General features: G+C 42.5%; 1 protein-coding gene across 15 annotated transcripts in view; it reads right to left on the bottom strand.

Moving 5' to 3' along the window:
- Positions 1 to 333: 333 nt before the first annotated feature.
- Positions 334 to 22,834, bottom strand: part of LOC129864083 (glutamate receptor ionotropic, NMDA 1) — a 34,746-nt gene continuing 12,245 nt past the window's right edge. For 2 of the 15 annotated variants that reach the window (XM_055936669.1, XM_055936672.1), the window contains 19 exons: positions 22,104 to 22,201; positions 21,723 to 21,844; positions 20,195 to 20,369; positions 19,942 to 20,086; positions 19,621 to 19,707; positions 16,509 to 16,655; positions 15,811 to 15,942; positions 15,016 to 15,180; positions 14,756 to 14,874; positions 14,286 to 14,398; positions 13,875 to 14,023; positions 13,451 to 13,608; positions 12,779 to 12,940; positions 12,406 to 12,515; positions 11,899 to 12,044; positions 11,540 to 11,596; positions 7,650 to 7,676; positions 6,741 to 6,854; positions 334 to 3,438 (listed from right to left, as the gene is read on the bottom strand). In XM_055936669.1, coding sequence (XP_055792644.1) covers positions 3,370 to 3,438; positions 6,741 to 6,854; positions 7,650 to 7,676; positions 11,540 to 11,596; positions 11,899 to 12,044; positions 12,406 to 12,515; positions 12,779 to 12,940; positions 13,451 to 13,608; positions 13,875 to 14,023; positions 14,286 to 14,398; positions 14,756 to 14,874; positions 15,016 to 15,180; positions 15,811 to 15,942; positions 16,509 to 16,655; positions 19,621 to 19,707; positions 19,942 to 20,086; positions 20,195 to 20,369; positions 21,723 to 21,844; positions 22,104 to 22,201 — 2,295 coding nt within the window. In that variant the 3' untranslated portion in view covers positions 334 to 3,369. The remainder of the gene's footprint in view (positions 3,439 to 6,740; positions 6,855 to 7,649; positions 7,677 to 11,539; positions 11,597 to 11,898; positions 12,045 to 12,405; positions 12,516 to 12,778; positions 12,941 to 13,450; positions 13,609 to 13,874; positions 14,024 to 14,285; positions 14,399 to 14,755; positions 14,875 to 15,015; positions 15,181 to 15,810; positions 15,943 to 16,508; positions 16,656 to 19,620; positions 19,708 to 19,941; positions 20,087 to 20,194; positions 20,370 to 21,722; positions 21,845 to 22,103; positions 22,202 to 22,834) is intronic. The other 13 variants (XM_055936670.1, XM_055936674.1, XM_055936676.1 and 10 more) reach the window with 10 other exon arrangements.

Here is a 22,834-nt window from a genome sequence, read left to right as displayed (position 1 = left end):
CACATGGACGAATGGTGTCACATCCAATAGTTCCAGACACTTGTAGTTCCAATAGTTCCAGACACTTGTAGAATCTATGCCAAGGTTCATTGAAGCTGTTTTGGCTCGTGGTGGCCCAACGCCCTATTAAGACACTTCATGTTGGTGTTTCCTTTATTTTGGCATTTACTGGTACATATTTCTTGTTGCCGGCTATATTGCCACCCGCCACCCGCCAGAATGATGCACAACTCAGGGAGTCCAACCAATACAGACTTCAGATGATGTGTCCCAAGCTAGATTGCAATGTGTGTAGGCTACGCTGTATATGTGCATAAATGAACGCATCTCTAATTACATTTGGCAATAGGTACATTTTATTTACAAGTGCATCTATACAAACAATATTATTTGATTGAAAATCATTTTCTATATCATCTTTATAATTGAGGAGATAAAACTTAAAAATGGGTACAGTGCATGTGTTTGTGTGTTTGTCATTGAGGGTGATTGTGTGTGTGTGTGTATGTGAAAATGACATTCTCTTCAGCAGTATTACGACAAGTGCAATATTCTATTTACATTGCATTCATAGTATGCGTTTCAGAAACCGAAACAAAATCTGCATGGTCAATAATCAATAGGCATTCAAGAACCAAAAAACAATACTGCTAAACACACATAAGCATGCATAGGCCAGAATGAGAACATGACCAGAAGTAACTTTTTAAATTATCAAATTTCACATTCAGAAACTAAATGCAGTTTTAGTGCTTTAAATAGAGAAATATGTGTTTTTTCTCCAGTGAAGTACTACAATCTACATGTTTCATAAAAAACTTGGCCACCAAACAAATAAAAAAATGTGTGTTTGTATGAGATACTCATATTATAACAATTAGACCATCATCTCTTTTGTGAGCCTTTTTCTACTACTATTCATATACATTTGTATGTACTTGCCTGCTGAATGCATAATAATATCTCAATCAGCCTTGTTGATGGGAACAGTATGGGGAAGCCCTCAGGTTAAAGGGGTACTTCGGAATTTTGGCAATGAGGCCCTTTATCTACTTCCCCTGAGTCAGATGAACTCGTGGATAAAATGTGTATGTCTCTGCGTGCAGTTTGAAGGAAGTTGCTAACTACCGGTAGCGTAAGTGCTAACTAGTGTTAGTGCAATGACTTCCAGTCACAGCGCTAACACTTATTAGCATTGACTCGCGACACTCTGTAACTTGCTTCATACTAGAGACATAAAAATGGTATCCATGAGTTGGCAAAGTAGATAACTCTGGTGAAGTATAGGGCCTCATTACCAAAATCCCGAAGTATCCCTTTAAAGTGCTCTGCAGTGCCATGCCAGAACTGTAGAATAGTCTTTCTTTCAACATGCCACAGTTGTTTCTCAACTCCAGAGCCTGGGAAACAGCCCGTTTTCGCATCTATCCAAGATATGTACACAACCTCACAGCACAAAGACTGCAAGTTAAGCTGAATTATCAATTGACTTGGGTTCCTTCCATGTAAGACATATCAAAGTGCAAATGGAAGATAGACTGTTGTGCACAGGCAGGTTTTTGCATGAAATACCAAGTGCTGGTTGGGTGAAAAACCTGGCCCTTTGATGCAACCCCTTGAAACTGGTGATGAGAAAGACTAATGAAAGCAAGGAGAGGGTGTTCCCAAACATATGGCCGATAACTAAGGTCATGTTCCCCTTCCCAGACATTGCATGCATCAACCAATGGTTGCGTGCCATGTCATCGACTGTGGAGTCTGGTACCAGATTGCTATTACATATGATGTGATAAGCTAATATGTAAAATACCTATCCAGGCTGTGTAAGATCTTGCATGTGTCAGCATCATCTGAGCAGGGTAATACGACCAATGGGTGGGCATTTTAGATTTTGCCCTAGCATTACATACCTGATTCTACTAATCAACTAATTATCAAACCTTTGATTAGTAGAATCAGGTGTGTAGTGCTAGGGCAAAAACAAAAATGTGCACCCATTTGGATCCCAATGACCAGGATTAAGAAACATTGATAGTGTCCTTTCAGAGAGTGATAACAAATAACATATTTCCTATTGTTTCGACTAGATTAGTGACTGAAAATCCCTTTCAAATAAGAATATAACGTATTGCCACTTTCTCAATACCAAAGGTGTAAGGACCTCATTGGACCAAATACAGGTAAATGTGAACATTACGTCACAGGCAGAATGTTTTCAAGGGGTGCTAAAGGATAATACTGGCTGGACAGTTATTCAATTAATTATTTAGGGGCAAAGAATAAAATCTAAACAAAGATCATAATTTTTGTATCTCAGAAAACTGTGCGTGATTAGAATAGCAGTATCAGTATTAACACCATGGGGACAAATAATTAAATAATTAAATACTCATTTGCATCTACCCATTGGGCAAAAACTGGTTAGATCAACGTTATTTCCATGTCATTTCAATGCCAAAAATCTATGCGAAAACTGATTGGATTTGTAAAAAGTCATCAACGTAAGGGCACTGTCTTTTTTTCACCCAAATGTTTATCTATATCCAATGAAATGGTGAAATGTTTTGTAGATTTTACGTTAAATTTACGTTAGTTGAAAACTCAACAAAATCGAAGTTCAAAATAGACGTTGAACTGATGTCTGTGCCCAGTGGGTATGCATTTACAATACATGCATGCTTCCATCTCTAGTATTGTTGCTTCAAAATATTATATTGGCACAGAAGTTTATGTTCTCACTATTAAAACATGTCCAACTTATCAAAGACATATCTAACATTTTATTTAAATATGTGGAGTTAAAAGACAGGCATTTCTTAAACGTTGATATCCAGCAGTGTACCTTTTTATACTGTGAAATAATAATAATGTGTGTTACAGTCACTCCTTGTAAGTTAAATGATATGTACAGTACTTAAGTCAACTTGTTTTTCTACTTGAGTCATATAACTGAACAGGACTTTTTAAACAGCAACATTGATAATGTAGATATATTAAATAGTAGTTGTATCCAACATCACAATGTCTGCACTGTAGTAAGTAAAATTAGGCAAAGATAGGACTGTTTTAAGCATAAATTGAGCATGACTAGAGAAAACAGAAAAAACACAGTATGTGTAAGTAAGCTCAGAACCCTAGAGCTGACTAATGCCAGGCTAGATCCAGCTGTAACAAGTGCCATGATCAGATCAGTCCTTCCTCCAATGTAGGGTTATCTCCATGGCTCCACTGTAAAGCCAATGGAACAAAAAGCTTCAGCAGTGATGGATCCAACAATGCAGCGAGCTGGGGGAAGCCTCTCTTTGTCCACCCACCATCTCTCTCTCTCTCTCTCCAAGGAGTGAATGTTTCTCTCTCCTTCTGTCCTTCTCACACCACCGTGCTGACAGACGGGTCGGACAAGTTGAGCTGGCCTGTGATGTCGGTGGGTGGGTACTGCTGCAGAGATGGAGAGAACATGAGAAAAACTGAGCCACGGTCAGTCCCCTACAAAAGCCCTAACCAGAACTCTGATATAGAAGAGAACATCTCTGCTCCATTTCAGTCGAAATCTTCGAAGCAGAGGTGTTTTATAACCCCCCAAAGGCAGTGTAGTTAGGAAAGGTGGAAACATTTTGGTTTCATTGTGGGTTTCTCAGATTAGTACAATACAACCATGAGAATACATGTGTTGGTTGCTCTGTCTGAGGAGGGTTATCATATTACTACAGTGGTGTGGAGGTAAGGCCCAGAGCGTAGAACACAGTTGAATCAGCCAAAAAATAAGACCACTCATTTGTATGCAGACATTGTTTTATTTTCCGCAGCTAAGCTGAGAGAAAAATATGAATTAGGATTGAGCCTCTCGGCTGGTTCAAAGTGCTGTGCAGTTGGACTCTTACTTCCAGGCCATATTTCACTGCGCTCCTCCAGAGGAGCAGAGTTGTTGATTTTAATGGGTATCTACAGTGCTGGGTAGCAACATACCCAGCTCCATGCAGGGGCTCAGTTACTATGGCAACTGTGACTTTGGGATTGTGTAATTTAGTGCCATTGATTGTGTAATCTGCCTTGGGCTTAATGTCAGGGAACATACTTGACAATGGTAAGGATGGTTCCTTTAGAAATTGACACAGTAGCAATATCACTAACCACTGCAATTGCTGTGGATTGTTCCTTATACATTGCAAATATGGCCATGAACTGATCTTGCAAAATATAGGGAGTGTTTTTGTACCATACCACTGTGCTGAATCATGCTGTCTACAAGACATACTGTTTTCATCAGCGTTGTTTACAACATGTCAAATCGAAATCACACTTACTTTGCCATTGATTCCGATTTACAGTGTAAAAGTTGGAAAAACCTGATTAACATCATCTTTTCACACTGTGAAAAGACTTAAAGAAAATGGCTTGATGAACAGGGTCACTTCAGTACAAGCCAATCATAATCCACCGTGTACCTCCATCCATTCTATCTTCACAAAAATAAATGTTTTAATTCCTGATGGAATCTATTTTGTGTGTCAATTTCGCAAATCCGCAGTATTATTATTTTAGATGTTGATGATTGTCTCATTTTAAGCTGTGTTGATGTATTTCTTCAAGCATTGACCCATATTGCGTTTTATAAGTTATGATGCAACTACCATGCTAAGTCAAGGGTCAACATCATCATAGGGTATTACAGATATAAAAAAAACACATGTTTGACTAATAATTACAAAAGACTTAACACTTAGATCTAAACGTTGCATCATCACAGGGCTACAACCTCTGTTTAGATGTCCACGTGGGCCTACTTCAGGGGCCTGCTGTTAGTGGTATCACTTAGAGCACCCCCTTACTAGCCAAAGGTGGACCAGCAAAAGAGAGACCCTTCAATATGTCAATACTTACAGTATGGCCACTACCACAATGACTTCTGTATTACTACATTTACTAGTACTAAAATAATATCTCTTACTACTACATCTACCTCAACTACTAGTATTACTGCTAGTACTACTACTGACAACAATAACAGTAATTCACATGCTTGTAGAGGGAGAGAGGAGCAGTGTGGCATGTGGGTGAGGGACACTGACACTCAAAAGTCCATTGATAACCATTAATATAAAAGAAGAACACTTATATAAAATCAAAATAATGGTCAAAGATTGAGGATGGTACATATTTGGTTATAATCTTGTTGTAACTTGTGTGGTTTCTCTTTTTCACCATAGATTTGTGTAAGAGCACGATAACTCCCAAACCACCATCCCAAACCTCCCACAACAGCAACAGTCATTCCATCTTCTCCACTCCAATAGTTGACCAATTCTATAGAAACACCTCCAGGTGATAGGTGGCGGACGGCAGATTTGTAGTTTTGATTTGGATCAAAGGAATAACATCACTCTAAATGTCAGAGACAATAGATATAAGATCAAGAAAAAAAGAGAAAATCAAACAAAGACAGACCAACAGAGACCTTTTTTCCATGTTCGATATGGCCAATACGTAATTAAGAAAAACCAGAAAGCTTTGATATCTACTGTGAAACTCTCAGCTAAATCCGGATTGAGCATAGCTGGTTAACTCAGATTTTGGTCATCAGCCAGCTATGTTAGGGTGAACAGCAGAACAGAGAACGTTGCTGTTCACTGGATTGTCAGACCACTGTGGAGGAGCCTCCCCACCAGCAAAGAGCAGGCCCTTCCAACTGGACTGTGGAGAAAATGAGAGAGCATCACACTCTTATTGTGCTGCAGCAAGGCTCCAATAGAAAGAGAGGTGAATAAGGCTTGAGTTCTTTTTATAGTGGGTCTAAGCTGCGGACACAATAGAAGCGTGATGTTTCAAAGAATCTTAAGCCAAGAAAGACGGCAAACAGAGGAAGACACAATAGAACCACCTGCGTTAACAACCTAGAAATAGACCCTAAAAGGCATGCAAAATTGACACAGAAAATCCTTTTGTCAGACAATATGATTGCAAACATCACAAAGTAAACATGACAAATCAAAAGTAGACAGTAGATCTAATAATATAACTCCATGAAGAAAATCCTGAAATAGATGGTCTGTTGGTAAAAAAAATTATGTTAGTTTGTTTTCAGAACGGTTGACTGACTTTGGCAAATGGCATAACGTTGGCACATGCTTTGAAATCAAAACCAACAAACAAAACGGAAGTGCAGGATTTAAGTGTATAAAAGATGGATTGAACAGGATCAGGCAATCAAAGAAACAGGAGACTAACACAAATACACACACATACACACACTACAAAGTCGCCAAGAGACAAATTGGTCAAAACCACATCCAGATCATTGGCAGGGAGGAAGAGCAGCCCAAACAAGCAAGACAGACTGCTGCATTGCCCTCTCTTCCAGTACTACACCCATTAATCCCATGAAGCCAGCCCAGCCTGGAACTGCATTTGCTTTCCCCACTGCCAGCACACCAGCTCCAGTCCCTGCCCTGCTCTGCCCTGCACTGCTGCCTAGCATCCTGTAGGGGGCATCGGCTTACAAATGGCATCTGGTTGGATGGCTGATCGATGGTGGACTGACAGACACGTGGCCATGGCTGCTGAGCCATGTAGGATGGGTGAGAGAAATGGGTCTCTCTCACAATTAAGAGATGGGAATGGCGGTAGAAAAGACAGAGGAAAAAGAGGGAGATTGAGAGAGAAGAGGAGACAGAGGTAGAGAAAAAGAGAGAGAAGAGTAGGAAGAGTAAGGGAAGATGTTGTTCCCTTCTTCATCTCCTTACCGTGTCTTTGGATGACCTACGTCTCTTGATGCTGGAGGCCAGGGAGGTACTGATGGACCTAAAAGAGGCTTTCTTTTTGGGGTCGGGGGGCTCTGCTCTACCACTTTTCCTATCCTAAAATAAATATATGTAGAACAATTATTCATATTCTTGGGGTGGAGTGATACCTTGGTCTCAGTCTCACCCATTCACCCACTCACCCTCTCTCCACACCCTCCCTCCCTCTTCCATTTCACTGTCTGAAGTGGTATGAGAGTGAGTTTCCTGACACAAAGTTGTCTCCATTGGATATTGGAGGCAACAGGAGTTTTGCACCTCTTTTAGTGGTGGGACTGTCTGGGACTGTAGTCTGGCCAATCCCAGAATAATGTTTTTACACTAGCAGCCATTTCATCATAGTGGGACTGGACATGATGGAAAATTCCTAGCCAAGCATTGACACATCCAAACACCCCCATGCCCCTAGAAATGCATTGGAATGGTTTGAGGAGCATGTGTAGGTTACACCTGTGATATGCTGCTTTAATCATCTACCACATCCTACTCACACACTTACTCCTACCCACACACACACCCACACATCAAATAATCACTTCCACCCTACCTTCACCCCAAGACACACAACCTTTCAGAGAGAAAATAAACATTAGCCAGGACTAAGGAACAACTAAATGGGCAGTATACTATGACTATGAAATGTTACAGTCAACAGAATCAACTGTATTCATTGGAGGTTCAAACTTCTTCCCAAACCCATGTTTAACCATATCCTTACAACATGTTCACACATCAACTGTGTTTCTTCCCTCCCTCATGCCATCAAAGTGCCCCACAGCTACTCTCAGTCCTATATAGCTACATGGCAGAGAGAGTGTTCATGTGCAAAAGCTCATATTAAGGTATTCTTACATCCTGAGTCTCTAGAGAGGAAGAGGGCTGCATGGGGGGAGGAGGGGGGGAGAAAAGAAAAATAAATAAACATCCATCTTCTTGCTATTAGATAGTTATTACTTTAAGATCCAGAAGCAAAGCCAAGGGAACCAAACAAGCCAGTAGAAAAGCTAGCAAAGGAAACAACCACATCGCAAGCCAAGCAGTCATAAAAAGGTGCTCTATAAGACAGGGGAGCCACTAAAATGCATACCAACATAAGATAAACAACAACAGATAATAGTATATAATTTAAGCTCCTTGAGTCATTATACCTGTGGCTGGGTATAATGGAAATTCCCTAGGGAGTGAAATAGATGGTGTTGGGGTGGTAGTATATGGAATAATATATGTACTATATACAGTACACTACTAACTGGAGTTAGAGCAGGGATTGGGGGTGGAATTGAGAAATATGAGAGATTTTTGCGAGCTGGTTAGGTAGGGGGTGTGGGAAGGTTTTGGTGATAGGTGGCATGAGAAGTTTTGGCCAAGTTGTTGTGAGGTCTGGATGGGGATGGTTAGCTAGGTGAAATGGTAAGAGATGTAGAGAGTAGGAGTTAGGGAGGCCCTAGGCCTAGATAAATGGTAAGAGATGTAGAGAGTAGGAGTTAGGGAGGTCCTAGGCCTAGATAAATGGTAAGAGATGTAGAGAGTAGGAGTTAGGGAGGTCCTAGGCCTAGATAAATGGTAAGAGATGTAGAGAGTAGGAGTTAGGGAGGCCCTAGGCCTAGATAAATGGTAAGAGATGTAGAGAGTAGGAGTTAGGGAGGTCCTAGGCCTAGATAAATGGTGAGAGATGTAGGCGTTAGGGAGGTCCTAGGCCTAGATAAATGGTAAGAGATGTAGAGTAAGGTGAATTAGTCATATGGAATTTGGGATGCCCTAGGAGTGGATGGGTAAGAGATTTAGAGAGTAAGGTAAGTTAGGAGTTGAGAAGGCACTTGCGGGGCAGTGTGGTGTGAATTTCATCTGAGAACATGCAGAAAGGGGTATGGAAGGATGGGAAGAGTTTGGCAGGGACGGTAAGGGAAGGGGTAGAGAAGGAGACACAAAACATAAAGCATGACAGTCAACCCAGGCCAGCACTGGACCCACAGAACATCCCCTGTCATCAGATCACATGACTGGGCCTCTGTTTGAGCCACCCATCACCACCCAAACCATCCCCATTCTCTTAATGCCACAGCATTAAGAGGTGATGTTCTATTGGGTGGTGTGGAAGATGGGTGGAGCTGATTGGCTGAGGAATGATGGACAAGTCACCAGTGAGAAAAAAGTAAATAAAATGGATTTCCTGTTGGAAGATGACATCTAGACGTTAGTCAATGGTCAAAGTCACCTCATGTTAAAACTCCATCAATGAAGTAAAGATGAGGCATAGAGACATTTAGATTGAAAAAATAATGCTTATTGCCCAAGCAACTCAAAGCATTGTTTTTTTTCTATTCTTTTGTATTTTTCCGTTTCTCGTCAAAATAGTTTTTTCTTGTTGTACTTTTCAGCGTAGAATATCCAGGTCTCACGTGACATCAATCGACACCGACCGCTTGTGAAGTGCTGTGTTTGCAAAGTTCCGGTCATGCAAAGCATGCTGGTCCAATGGAGGAAGCATCCCACTGGACGCATGTGCCGCGGCTTCCTGTCTCCAATAGGAAACAACAGCCACTAAAGTGCATTAGTTCTCGTTGACATTTCGTTGATCTCACTCCTAATATCTCCTCCACCTTTAGGCAGTGCACTTCTGAATAAGACCTGCTACAACAGAGAAAACTAACGGCTAGATACCGTAGCTTCTCTTAAACTAGGGAGGGGGACAGATTCAGTTCACAGTGTTTTTTCAGTAGAGACAAGCAAACAAAGGTGGTGAGAGTTGGGGTAAATTATAATTCAGTTGAATCAATTCAGGAAGTGAATTGAAATTCCAAATGGAATTTATCCCTAGCTGGAATGGGTCGGTTAGTTACTGGAGAAGATACTAAGGAGTAAGCAGTTCAGAGCAGCAACATAGTGAACGATAAGAAGGACTCAAACAGGTTATTCAGAATTGCACATCCTCTGGAGGTACCTGTGTTGTAAGGCGTAGATGTACAAACATGTTGCATTATGCACAGTCGTATAAAAACAACCAAAATATAAACATACAAACACACAAGTAGTAACAATGATGCTGGACACCTAGCTGGAAATACCCACAGAGAAAGGAAAAGTTCACATAAACTGTCACCGAACCCTGTTGTTATGATAATAGTGTATACTGAATAGTGTGAAATACTGTATGAATTATACTTCATCTGTAAGTAATCACATTGATGGCATCGAGAGTCGTGGTGATAATTTGAATAATGTTCATTTCATTCTGTATTAGATTCAATGAGTTGCTCGCTTCTGCTACTCCAAGCATGATGCCCCAGTTAAGGAATAAGAGCAGAAAACTGTCATTTGTTTAAAGCATGTGAACCCCATATTAGCTCTAGGCCCTATTGAGAATAATGCTGTGTACGATTTGCATGGATGAAGCCATCTTTGTTCAGTAGTGCTGAAATTATTCATAAACTGTGTCAATATAACCTTGTCTTTAACACAGATATTACACAGACCTTTTCCTTTCTCAGCGGGCGCCTGCATGCATTTGTCTACTGTATGTGCCTATACATGTACACAGACATGAAGACATGGACAACAGTTACATCTGGTAGTAAGGTAGATGACAGACAGTCTCGGAAGGACATTGATTTGCTGACACACACTGGAGACTGTGATCTTACCGTACCTTCCTCCAGCCCTGCTGTCAATACAACCGGTGCACCACTGACCTTTTGTGAGTGCTTAACAAAGAGCCAGCATGGGGGCAGGCTGGCTGCCAGAGCCACATCACAGGCTCACAGTGTCCACTGCCCGTCTCAGCTCGTGTGCCCCCATCACCTCCCTCCCATGTACCCCCACACCACGCTCCTCCTGCTGAGGATGGTAGGTCAGCGCATGGTGGGGGGTGGGGGAGGTAGGGGTGGGGCGGGATGATGCCAAGGAAAGGCGAATGAGGGAGTTGGGGGGGCCACCAACGCTTCATAGCGGAAGATATTGGAGTTAAGGGCAAATCATGTTCTTCAGTGACTAGACAGACTGAGGCTCGAGCGCATAACTCAGCTGTAGCTGGAATGGTTTTTGCCTGATTATCTTTAGGTGACCACCGTTCTGAAATAAGTCACTGACACGCAGGCTTTCTCTGAGAGGACTCTAATGTTTAAGGTCCATAAACACTGTAGGGGGTGGGGATACTGGGGGATGGAGTGATGTAAATACTGGACAAGTATAGAGGTCAAGCATAGGAGAGTCGGGGTCAGAAATGACAGTGTAACAACACACTGTTGCAGCTGTTAAAAAGCATGAGATTTATCTATGAATCTCATAGTTATGTGAGATTCTCCTTATTTAAATTACTTTCATCGATTACCTTATTCCCCTGCATGTCCTCATCATCAGACCTTACAAAGCCTAAAAGCATTATAGCAGCAGCATACAAAGTCAAATTTATATCCTATGCAGGTACGCAATGCAACAACGCAATTAGCTACGCAAAATGGCCGTTCTGCGTAGTTGCAATGCATTATACATTTTGGGCTGCACACTTTTGCATATTTTTACAACGCAAGTACGCAGAAGGGCCATTTTGCGCAGCTAATTGCATTCTTGCGTTGCATACGTGCTAAAGTAAGCGTTAAGGCTTAACTGACTCATGCCATGAACGTGGAATGCATATTTTAGTTTCAAATGTTCTCATGTTAGAGCTACTTTTATTTTAGCTTAACTCATATTCGAAAAGCGAAGGGTGACGTGGGGTGGAAATGTTTCTTGTCTATGTTACATACTAACGATGGGGTCATCGATGCGCCCACAGCTTGGCTTCCAGAGGCCTCCTTACTGTCCTGCAGCACAGAGAGGAGACATAGGGGCCATTGGTCTAAGGGACTGGAGGATGGACCCACGGTGGCTCATGGTAATGCCTTGGGAACACCTTCATCACTGATTGTGACACAGCAATCCGTGAGTGACTGTCACCAGTTGGCAACAAGGTCAGACAGGATGCTAATAGTGACAAAAAAAAAGATTGGTCGTACACCTGTATTGGAGGAACCTGCAGGAAGGGCTATGCTGGGCGTGTCTCAGCCCATCTCTGCCCCCCCCCCCCCCGGGTGCCAGTGCTTACGGGGGGAAAGAGATGCCATACCTGCAGGTTCTTCCTCCAGACGTTGACGGCCGCAAAGGCCAGCTGCATCTGCTTCCTGCGGGCGTCTTTGTGCCGCTTGTAGGCGATCTCAATAAAGATGAGGAAGATCCCTGCTGCTATGCCTCCAGCCACCAGCATGAACACTCCTGTCAGACAGAGACAGACAGACACAGGGATGGGTGGTGAGTCGCCGTCTGACACTCAGCCGCAACCCACTGACCATGACTGTGTCTGTGTGAATCTAGTCTAATAGGTCAACGGTTGCTGTCCTTTCGTCGACCTGCTTCCACTTCACGCCGTCCGCTGCAAACCTTGCAAGTTTATATTAGGATCACAACTATAACAACTAGAACTACAGTAACCCACAACAAATGACTTTAACAGTACACACTTCACGTAACAATGAAAAAAAAGTATTGGACAAAAAAAAAAGGCTACAGTACCTTACCACTGTAGTTTTTGTCCAATCACTTTTAGGTTTCTCAAAACCCAAAAGAGGAACCCTACCTGCCATGTTCTCAAAGGTGAGTGTGGCTGGGGCATTGCTCCGTGAGTCACACTCCTGGTATCTCACCCAGGTTTTATCTAGATCTTCCATGAAGCCATTCTCATGGGAACTGCAGGGGTGGGGGGAGTGGGCAGAGAGGTAAGAGAGTCAACAAAAAGCCAAGCCATACACTCCAGAAGATAAATCCCAGAATGTTACTGACACAGACGACACAAACAAACACAGACTGACTGACAGACTAACAGACAGACAAAGGGCAGGAATGAGGAGATACAGAGAGAGAAGAGAGCTGACACAGCAGTGTGTCGGATGGTTAAAAAAGGAAAATAAAAACAACAACATACACACAATGCTGCTTGGGCTGGGACAGACCTGAGAATGGCCAGGGACACATTCTGTTTCCAGGGGCTGTCCTTGCGCATGCCTATGCCAAAGCCCGAACGGAAAAACAGCTCTCCCGTGGTCACCAGGTCGCACTTCTGCGAGGCTTCAAACTCCAGCACCGCAGAGTCCCAGATGAAAGCATGCAGCTTGCTGTTGGCGGAGGGAGGCAGGGGGGAGGAGGGGGTTACAGAGCAACAGTACAGTGATTGTCACAACACACATTTATGGCTCCCCTTTGGCCACACAAAGCGTGTGAGTCAGCGTTACCAGCCATGTCTACCGCCGCTTGAAAAATGAAATCCAATGCCGGACGGACGACGGCGCGTCCCCCATTGGATTCCCCACCTCAAAGAAGCTCGTCTTGGATAAAACCTGAAAAAGGGTGCTGCTCAACTCAACGTTAGCTCAACTATAGACTGGTGTCAGTGCTACTGACACAGTTCATGCAGCCCTGTTCTAAGTCTGAGCCTGGATCTGTCTTGGCTGGATGATGGGCCTGGACCAGAAGGAGCACTGCAGTAAGACCTGCTGGGTCTCACTGTTCCAGAGGTCCAGAACCCCCAGGTCTGACTGACTGACCCTCTCTCTCTCTCCCTAACCTGACTATCTGACCAGCTCCGGCCGACACGCCCAGGCCAGGCCGGCCCGGCCAGGACTCACTTGTCGCGCACGGCCTGGATAGCCTCAGCGGCACTCTCGTAGTTGTGCTTCTCCATGTGGCGGTACATGGTGCTAAGCTCCACCTGCCGCCGGAAGTAGATGTCCACAGAGCTCTGCTTCACTGTGGCATAGATGAACTTGTCTGATGGGTTCCTCAGCTGTTGAAGGATAGGAAGGGTTGGAGGGAACATTACATTCAGCATTCACATACATTTGACCAATTCTGGAACTCTGTAAAAATGAAAACTTTTGAAGCTACACAACCACTTACTTTACAGCATTTTCACCACCTATCATTTTCGCACCTCGCTAAACATGTACATTTTTGGTAGTATGTAACCTACTATCCACAAGTTATCGAGGTGGAGGTGTACTCAAAGATTCTCTGTATGTATTTAAAGCAGGACTACTTGTTGATGCCCACCCTCGGGTCGTTGATGCCGGTGATGCGCTCCTCAGGCCGGTCCAGCACCAGGAAGGCAGCCAGGTTGGCAGTATACGATGCCACTATGATCATGGCAAAGCCGGCCCACACCATGCCCAAAATTCTCGCTGAGAAGCTGCGCGGCGCGCCTGGATAACAAAAGCCCATAAAACGTTACATTATGTTCACTCTATGGGACATCAAATGTGGCTCAATATATTGATGTATGTGTAGCATCTCCCAAATATGACATTATTTATCGACATGCAACACTAATATTTCTACAGTTAATATCAGTATCACAAACTGATTATTATACCTGTAGTATTTGCAGAAATAGTACACTAACTAGCTAGTATACTCACAACTGTACTGATCTTTAGCAGTTATTTAGTGATAGTATTCTCCTACCTTCTCCAATACCGGAGTTAAGCAACACTCCCCAGGAGAACCACATGGCTGACGACAAGGTGAGGGCGTCTTCTTCTTCTTCTTCACTGTTTACTTTAAACCTCCCAAACGGGCTAGAGAGAGAGCAGGGTGTGAAGTGAGACATACACGAGAAGACAGAGGAGAAAACCCTGCCAACACCAGACAGGGAGGAAGTCTGTGTAAGTGGCTACATAAGAGCGAGCTAGAGCACAGAAAGAAAACAGAAAGAGAAGGCCAGATGAGCAGAGCAGTGGAATGATTGGAGCCAGTCTTCACCTCTGTCCCCTCATCCACTGTGAAGCATCTGGAGAGGTCTGGAGCATAAGCAGAAGTAGAGTATGTCACACACACACACACACAAAAACACGAGTGCACGAATGCACCCACACGTACGCACGCAGGCACCCATACACACATATAGACAGACGGACACATGCATCCCCTTGTACCTGAACCGGTCTAGTAGGTAAAGCATCACCGCCACCACATGCACCGAAAGACCCACCAGCAGCCACAGTGTGCTCTGAAACGGCTGCATGAACGAGTCCAGTGTACTGCGAGGGATTTCCTGTAACACACAGCACCGACAGTCATTCACAGACCACTTACAGTCTACAACCATCCCATCTGCAATGAGGACTAAATCAGGTATAGTCTGTATGAACTTTCAAATTGTCTCATAGATTTTGGGAGGAATTCAGGGACATACCTTTTTAACGAGGATGGTTAGGCCTTGGTACTTAAAAGGTTTGGAGAATTCGATGTACTGGGCTCGTTCGTTGTTTATTGTCAGCGGGGCAACGATCATATCTGCCAGACCCCCCAGGAGCTCTCCCATCATGCCATTCCACTCTTTCTTGTTGCTGTTGTTCACCTGTGGTAGATGAATGTAAAGGGTTAATAACCAACCCAACCTGACAATGAATTTCAGAATGAAGTGTCCTATATCAGAAACAACAAGTAAGCCCTCTCTTGACTCTGGTGAGTAGCTAAAGGCGAAAACCTGTGTGCCTTTAACCCAAATGAAATTGAGCAGTATCGTCTGAATGGTATTCTCTGGCTCAGGGATCTGGTAACTGAGCTTGGCTCTCCAGATAAGCTCCATTCAGCCCATCTTGCTTGTTCAATACATCCTGACAGATCAGCGTAGGTCTCACCACCACCTTGTCCCTCCAACACGGAACTAAAGTCCCCAATGTGGTGGGACCCTAGGTTTCCATGGCTCTCTCGGCTAAAGGACTTATTTTAGTTAGTGATTTAGTTAGTGATAGTTAGTGAAAACTGTTTTTGTGAGTGCAGTAACATAAGATGATTCTGTGTAATTTTCAAAACATTACAACTGCAAAAAGCACATCTCAGAGATAAGATTATATATAATTTGCTTCATAACTTACATAATAGAATGTAATATAAATATATGCAAATAGACAATTGTTGGTCTAATCATTTTTGACCAGTAAGGTTTTCTATCTAGAGAGAAGTCTGAATTTTTATAGGAACTGACCCGCTCCTGTGTTCCAAATTTCCCATCAGCCACCAGGTGTACTTCATAGGTAAAGTTCATGGTTCCAGCTAACTTGATAAGTAGGTCAACACAGAATCCATAACAACATTGAGGTACAATTGGACGTCCTGTAACCAAACCAGCAGAGGGTTGCAAGTTACAATCAATCAATCAACATTTTTGAACGTTTTTTATAACACCAGACATCACTTGCCACCACACTATTCAACCAAAATCACCCATTCACTTAATAATACAGTAACACACTGCACACATGTTCACTGCAACAAGACTTCACACACTTACACTGTTTGCTTAAAACAGGCTGGCACATGCCCACACTGTTTGCAAACATTTAAGCAAACACTCTAGCATACAGTATTTACAATGCGCACTCACTGTACATACACACTGTACACACTACACACTGTACACAATGTACACACTGTACACACACACACACACACACACACACACACACACACACACACACACACACACACACACACACACACACACACACACACACACACACACACACACACACACACACACACACACACATGCCAACAATCACACAAAGGCACAATCAGCAACATGCATACATATATAGATACCTACTGTATATATATGTATGCATTTCCAGTTGGTACTTAGCGGGCGTAGTAAAAGCACAGTGATATCAGAAACGTCCCTGTTGTGTTACCTGGGATGGTCTCATTTGGTCCAGTGCAGATCACCTTTTTAATATCTGCCACTCCATTTAATGTTTTTTCCTCCTTGCAGGTTCCATCCTGCTCAGTGGGTTTCACATACACAAAGGGCTCCTGGTGTATGGTCACTATCTATAACAGACGGGAGAGAACGCTGTCAATCACACAGTGGGCTTTAGCTCACACTGACCCTGAGGGAGCTCTACATCACCAGCCCTCCCGACAACAACCCCTCCACAAGGAACACATAAAACACACACACACACACACACACACATGGTAGAAATGGAGAGAGAAAATGAGAGAGAAGGATAGAGAAAGAATAGTAGAATCCTTTGCAGGTCCATTCCATTGAAGATTCTGTAAGATATAAAGTTTTGTTTTACTTATATATATATATATATATATAAGTATGTATGTATATACAGTATATATACACTGAACAAAAATATAAAATGCACCATGCTACAATTTCAACGATTTTACTGAGTTACAGTTCATATAATGAGATTGAAATAAATTCATTAGGCCCTAATCTATGGATTTCACATGACTGGGAAGGGGCGCAACCATGGGTGGGCCTGGGAGGGCATAGGCACACCCACTTGGGAGCCAGGCCCAGCCAATCAGAATTAGTTTTTTCCTACAAAAGGGCTTTACTACAGACATAAATACTCCTGTTTGATCAGCTGTCCAGGTGGCTGGTCCAGGTGAAGAATGTCGAGGTCCTGGGCTGCCATAGTTGGCCTTCGGTTGGTCTTCGGTTGTGAGGCCGGTTGGACGTACTGCCAAATTCTCTAAGATGACGTTGGAGGCGGCTTATGGTAGAGAAATGAACATTACATTCTTTGGCAACAGCTCTGGTGGACATTCCTGCAGTCAGCATGCCACTTACACGCTCCCTCAAAACTTGAGACATCTGTGGCATTGTGTTGTGTGACAAAACTGCACATTTTAGAGTGGCTTTGTATTGTCCCCAGCACAAGGTGCACCTGTGTAATGATCATGTTGTTTAAATTCTTGTCAATAGGCTGGCGCTATTTTCACTTTGGAAAAAATCGTGCCCAATTTAAACGGCCTCGTACGCTATTCTAGATCGTACAATATGCATATTATTATTACTATTGGATAGAAAACACTCTCAAGTTTCTAAAACTGTTTGAATTATATCTGTGAGTAAAACAGAACTCATTTTGCAGCAAACTTCCAGACAGGAAGTGAAAAATCTGAAAACGAGGCTCTGTTTCAGGTCCTGCCTATTCAATTGCCTTATATTTATCGATATGCATGCACTTCATACGCCTTCCACTAGATGTCAACAGGCAGTGGAAGGTGGACTGGGGTGTCTAGCTTGATCTGAGGTCGAACAAGAGCTTTTGGAGTGGCAGGTCAGGAATTTCCTTTCTCTACCTAGGCGCGCGAAGCACCTCCATATTGTCTTCTGATAAGCGTTCGGTATACACGGCTAATATCTCCGGCTCTGATTTTATTTGATACATGTGATAATAACATCGTAAAGTATGTTTTTTCAACCGAGTTTTATCAGATTATTCAACGTTTATTGGGACTTTTGGAGTTTTCCGTTCTTTGCGTCGAGAGAAGATGGGAACGTCATCAACATTGGCTAGCATTGTGGCGCGAATTCGACAGGAGAAAAGGACATTCTAAAACCAAACAACGATTTATTCTGAACCAAGGACTCCTTGTACAAGATTCTGATGGAAGCTCAGCAAAAGTAAGAACAATTTATGATGTTATTTCGTATTTCTGTGGAAAATGTTATTTCTATTCTCCGCCGTTTTGACCGGCGCTGTCTCGCAATAACGCAAGCTGTTTGTTATGGTAAAGTTATTTTTAAAAATCTAACACGGCGGTTGCATTAAGAACCAGTGTATCTTTCATTTGCCATACAACAAGTATTTTTATGTAAAGTTTATTATGAGTTCTTTGGTCAGATTAGGTGAGTGTCCAAATAGCTCCGGACATTCTGGTGAATCGATGCTACATATTCACAATGTATAACCACGGTTTGCAGCTCTAAATATGCAAATTTTCGAAGAAAACATAAGTGTATTGTATAACCTGATGTTATAAGACTGTCATCTGATGACGTTGGTCAAGGTTAGTGATTAATTGTATATCTTTTGCTGGTGTTTGCGAATGCTATCTATGCGGTGAATAAATGCGGTTGTGTGTTTGGCTATTGTGGTAAGCTAATATAATGCTATATTGTGTTTTCGCTGTAAAACACTTAAAAAATCGGAAATATTGGCTGGATTCACAAGATGTTTATCTTTCATTTGCTGTACACCATGTATTTTTCATAAATGTTTTATGATGAGTATTTAGGCATTTCACATTGCTCTCTGTAATTATTCTGGCTGCTTTGGTGATATTTTTGATGGTAGCTGCAATGTAAAACTATGATTTACACCTCAAATATGCACATTTTCGAACAAAACATACATTTATTGTATAACATGTTATAAGACTGTCATCTGATGAAGTTGTTTCTTGGTTAGTGACTAATTATATCTATATTTGGTCGGTTTTGTGATAGCTACCTATGCGGTAGAAACATGGTGAAAATATGCGGTTGAGTCTTTGGCTATTGTGGTTAGCTAATAGAAATACATATTGTGTTTTCGCTGTAAAACATTTTAAAAATCAGAAACGATGGCTGGATTCACAAGATGTTTATCTTTCATTTGCTGTATTGGACTTGTGATTTCATGAAAATTATATCATATGATATCCCTGTCCCGTTAGGCTAGGCTATGCTAGTCAGCTTTTTTGATGAGGAGGATCCCGGATCCGGTAGAGAGAAGTGGTAGTTAACCAGCTTCTTGATATGCCACACCTGTCAGGTGGATGGATTATCTTGGCAAAGGAGAAACGCTCACTAACAAGGATGTAAACACATTTATGCACAACATTTTGAAAAATTATCTTTTTGTCTATACGGAAAGTTTCTGGGATCTTTTATTTCATCTCATGAAAAATGGGACCAAGACTTTACATGTTCCATTGATATTTTTGTTCAGTATATATATATATATACGGAATATCATTGTTTGAAGAGGGTAAAATGCGATACCTTTAGTCTCGTGGACATCTGAAAGCCCCGCGGTTTCTCTGTCTCTCCTCCCGGCCAGATGATCTTCCTCTGATTATTCATCACCACCTACATGGTCATGACACCATGATTAGAGAAGTGCTGACATAGTGTGTGGAGCTGATGAGGGCCAAGCACAGGGGAGTCCAATACTGAAGAGTCAGCTGCTTTAGCAACAGCTCAGCATCTAGCTAATAAAACCTGCTTTCTAACTACCATGCTTACTTCTTCATAGAGGTGTAATAGCAATAGACAGGAAGATCACAGGAAAAACAGAAATAATCACTGTTGCCATGAAGTTACCTGTGTTCCATTGTAAATCCCAACTTGAATGAGTCGACTCTTCTGGTAGTTGAGAATGCTGTAGTGAGCGTACTTCCTGTCACCATCGTCGTTGAATTCCACTCGTCCAGTGAGGCCCTCTGGGTACTTTGATGACATCAGAACCCTGAGCGAGAGGAAAAATTGAAGTAGATCTGAGTGTGAGAGTGTAGGGGGATAGGCAGAGTGAGAAAGTGTTTGTATCTTGGTGTCTTCCTAAACTATACAAATGTACCTTTTGAAGAGGGGCCCGGTCTTCCAGATGTTGGTGTTTCCCACGCAGCCTCTGGGCGGCTCCGTAATGTTCTCCTTCTCAAAGAGCTCCTGGATGGACTGGGCCACCACGGCCACTGCGTCATTGATGTGGGCCGACTCGTTCTTGCCGTTGATGAGCTGGAGGCCAATGAGACCTGTTCACATCACGCCAACAGCAGAACAAAGTAAATCAGTGACCTGCTAGACTACCAGCAATCAGGATCCTTTTGCAATACACACACTAAAAACTTATAGGAACCTCTTGTTCAGCCATTATGAGGAAAGGTCCAACCGCAAGTTTTTGATCCAGCACCATCCTGTTGCTCTATTTGTGAAATGAATTTGGATCATCCAGCACTAGAATAAACAAGCACTGGAAGTCTTTGAAGCATTTACTTCATCTTGATGGAAATTGATTTCGGATGTTTTTTTTTATTCCTTTCCGAGAAGAAGAGGCAACATGATCAGAGAGTAATAGCTAGATCAATATTTTGAGGTTGTTAGTGAACTTTGCCCAGCATGGGGGGGAAAAGAGTCCCTTGAAGTTGGATCAATTCAATTCTATCACCCACTTTATAAGGGTTAGGTTGGAAAATACCTCAAGCAGAAAGCTATAGTGTATGTGTGGGACCAAACAAACATACATCAACTAGATTAGAGAATTAATATACAAATTACATTAACAATCCAACTTCAGCTAAGTTTTCTTATTGCAACTGGTCCAGTAGTCTTGCAGACTCCTGAAAGAAGCCACAGAGGTGAGTTTAAGACAGCAACAGATGCTGAGACATTGACATGACTGACAAAGAATTATCTGCAGGGATTGGGGCATTGCCTTACGTTAGATAGCGCTACTAATCGTCTGCACTGAGGGACGAGCGTCACGTAGGAGTGACGCCACCTAACGTAAGACAATAGGGGTCAGGGGTGTTGGAGTGCCTAGGGTTTTACGCTTATGTTTGTGACCACAAAGTGACATATTACGTGAGACTTGTGTAGACTCCGGGACATAAGAAAGGACAGTTGTAGCTTACCATTCTATTTCAGTTACACTTCAATGTGGGGGTTGCAAAACACCCTTTATAAACTCATGAGAACCAAGCTATTAATATATCAGAATGGCACTATAAAGGCAGCAAGCGAAATTTTGGATAACCCAATATATATTTTTAGGAAACATGCATGTACGAGTTAACCTATCAATAGTTCTGACTATAAATAAATAGGTTCAGAGACACAGGACTTAACACTGTGTTAACATTTGTTTAAGAGATTATAGTGTACATTTCTGTGACTCATTTAAAACCTTTAAACATAAAAAATGCTTAAACGTTTAAATGCTTAACACTCAACAAATAATCATACATAATACATCGTTAATAACGAGGCATTCATCTATGGGTTTTCGCCCTAATCGATAGAGGTGAGATGAAAGGTGACCCCAGAAAAAGGCCAGCATTCTGAAGTGTTTTCCAAGTGGCTGTTGGGGAGCAGCGTACGGTACGTACCATCTGGCGCCTCGCTCAGGGCTTTACCCGACATCTCCCGCTCTCCCACCAGCCACACGTAACCCGAGCCCGTCATGTTGAGGAAACGGGCAGCCTTGTAAACTGCAGCAGCATCCTCTTCACTGAAAACAGAGATGTTCAGTGACATAGATATGGTTACTTATCTTTAATTTAAATCATTGCAGTAAATCACTACTGTGTGACATTATGCCAGCATTTAGCAATAGACTATAGACTATACCACTTTGAAGTGTAAAATGTAAGTCATTGTAAATCATCTTGTGGTCTAAATAGGAATAGTGAAAATGTACTTATGGGAGGGGATTTTTGATGGGAGGGGCCTGATGGGACAAGTGGGGGGGTGCTGTAGGAGGGTCTCACCTGGCGGAGAGGATGATGACGCGAGCCTCCAGCTCTTTGGCCTCCAGAAGCAGCGCAGTTAAGTTAGTCTCCTGGCTGAACTGGAGGACTTTCTCTGCCTGTGATTGGGGCACAAAATAAGTCAAGCCAACTACTTACCCCCACCTCAGAAACCATGCTGACTCTTTACCTGTTGTGCTCGATTTGGCAGATTTTGTTGAAAAAGGGAGAGAGGAAAAAAAGGAAAGCGATCCATGGAAATCGGCTCAACTAAAAAAAAATTGGAGGGGAAAAACGTTTGCATTTTTCGCATGCAAACTGAGGGTTATCAAGGCTCCAAAGAAGGACGTGCATGTTAGGTAGGGGGGAGAAGAAGGTCAATGCAACCAGTAACTAAAAACAGGTAAAGGGGAGTGAGGGGGAACCTTTTCCCCCCAACAAAAAACTATTGAAAACTAGGGAGGTGCTACAAAACAGGAGGGGGTAGTAATCTGGGAAAGTGTTTGTCCCACACTACCGGATCTCCACAAAGGAATAGACTTGCAATCTCTTTTTTTTCTTCTGAGAACATGCATTCCTTTATTTGAATGAAAAAATGAAAATGGTTGAAACGGAACGCTGTTCAGTTGTTAATGTTTATAGTCTTTCCATAACAAAATCATTGTTCAGTGAAATTATAGGGATAATGTCTCAAAGTAAAAAGAAACACGTGCTACCAAGATAGGGGCATTTCTGGGTCGGCTGGTGACTGC

This window comes from Salvelinus fontinalis, chromosome 10, assembly GCF_029448725.1.
Source record: "Salvelinus fontinalis isolate EN_2023a chromosome 10, ASM2944872v1, whole genome shotgun sequence".
Lineage (NCBI taxonomy): Eukaryota > Metazoa > Chordata > Actinopteri > Salmoniformes > Salmonidae > Salvelinus > Salvelinus fontinalis.
Note: the sequence above shows the minus strand (reverse complement) of the source record. Positions and strands in the feature narration are given on the sequence as shown.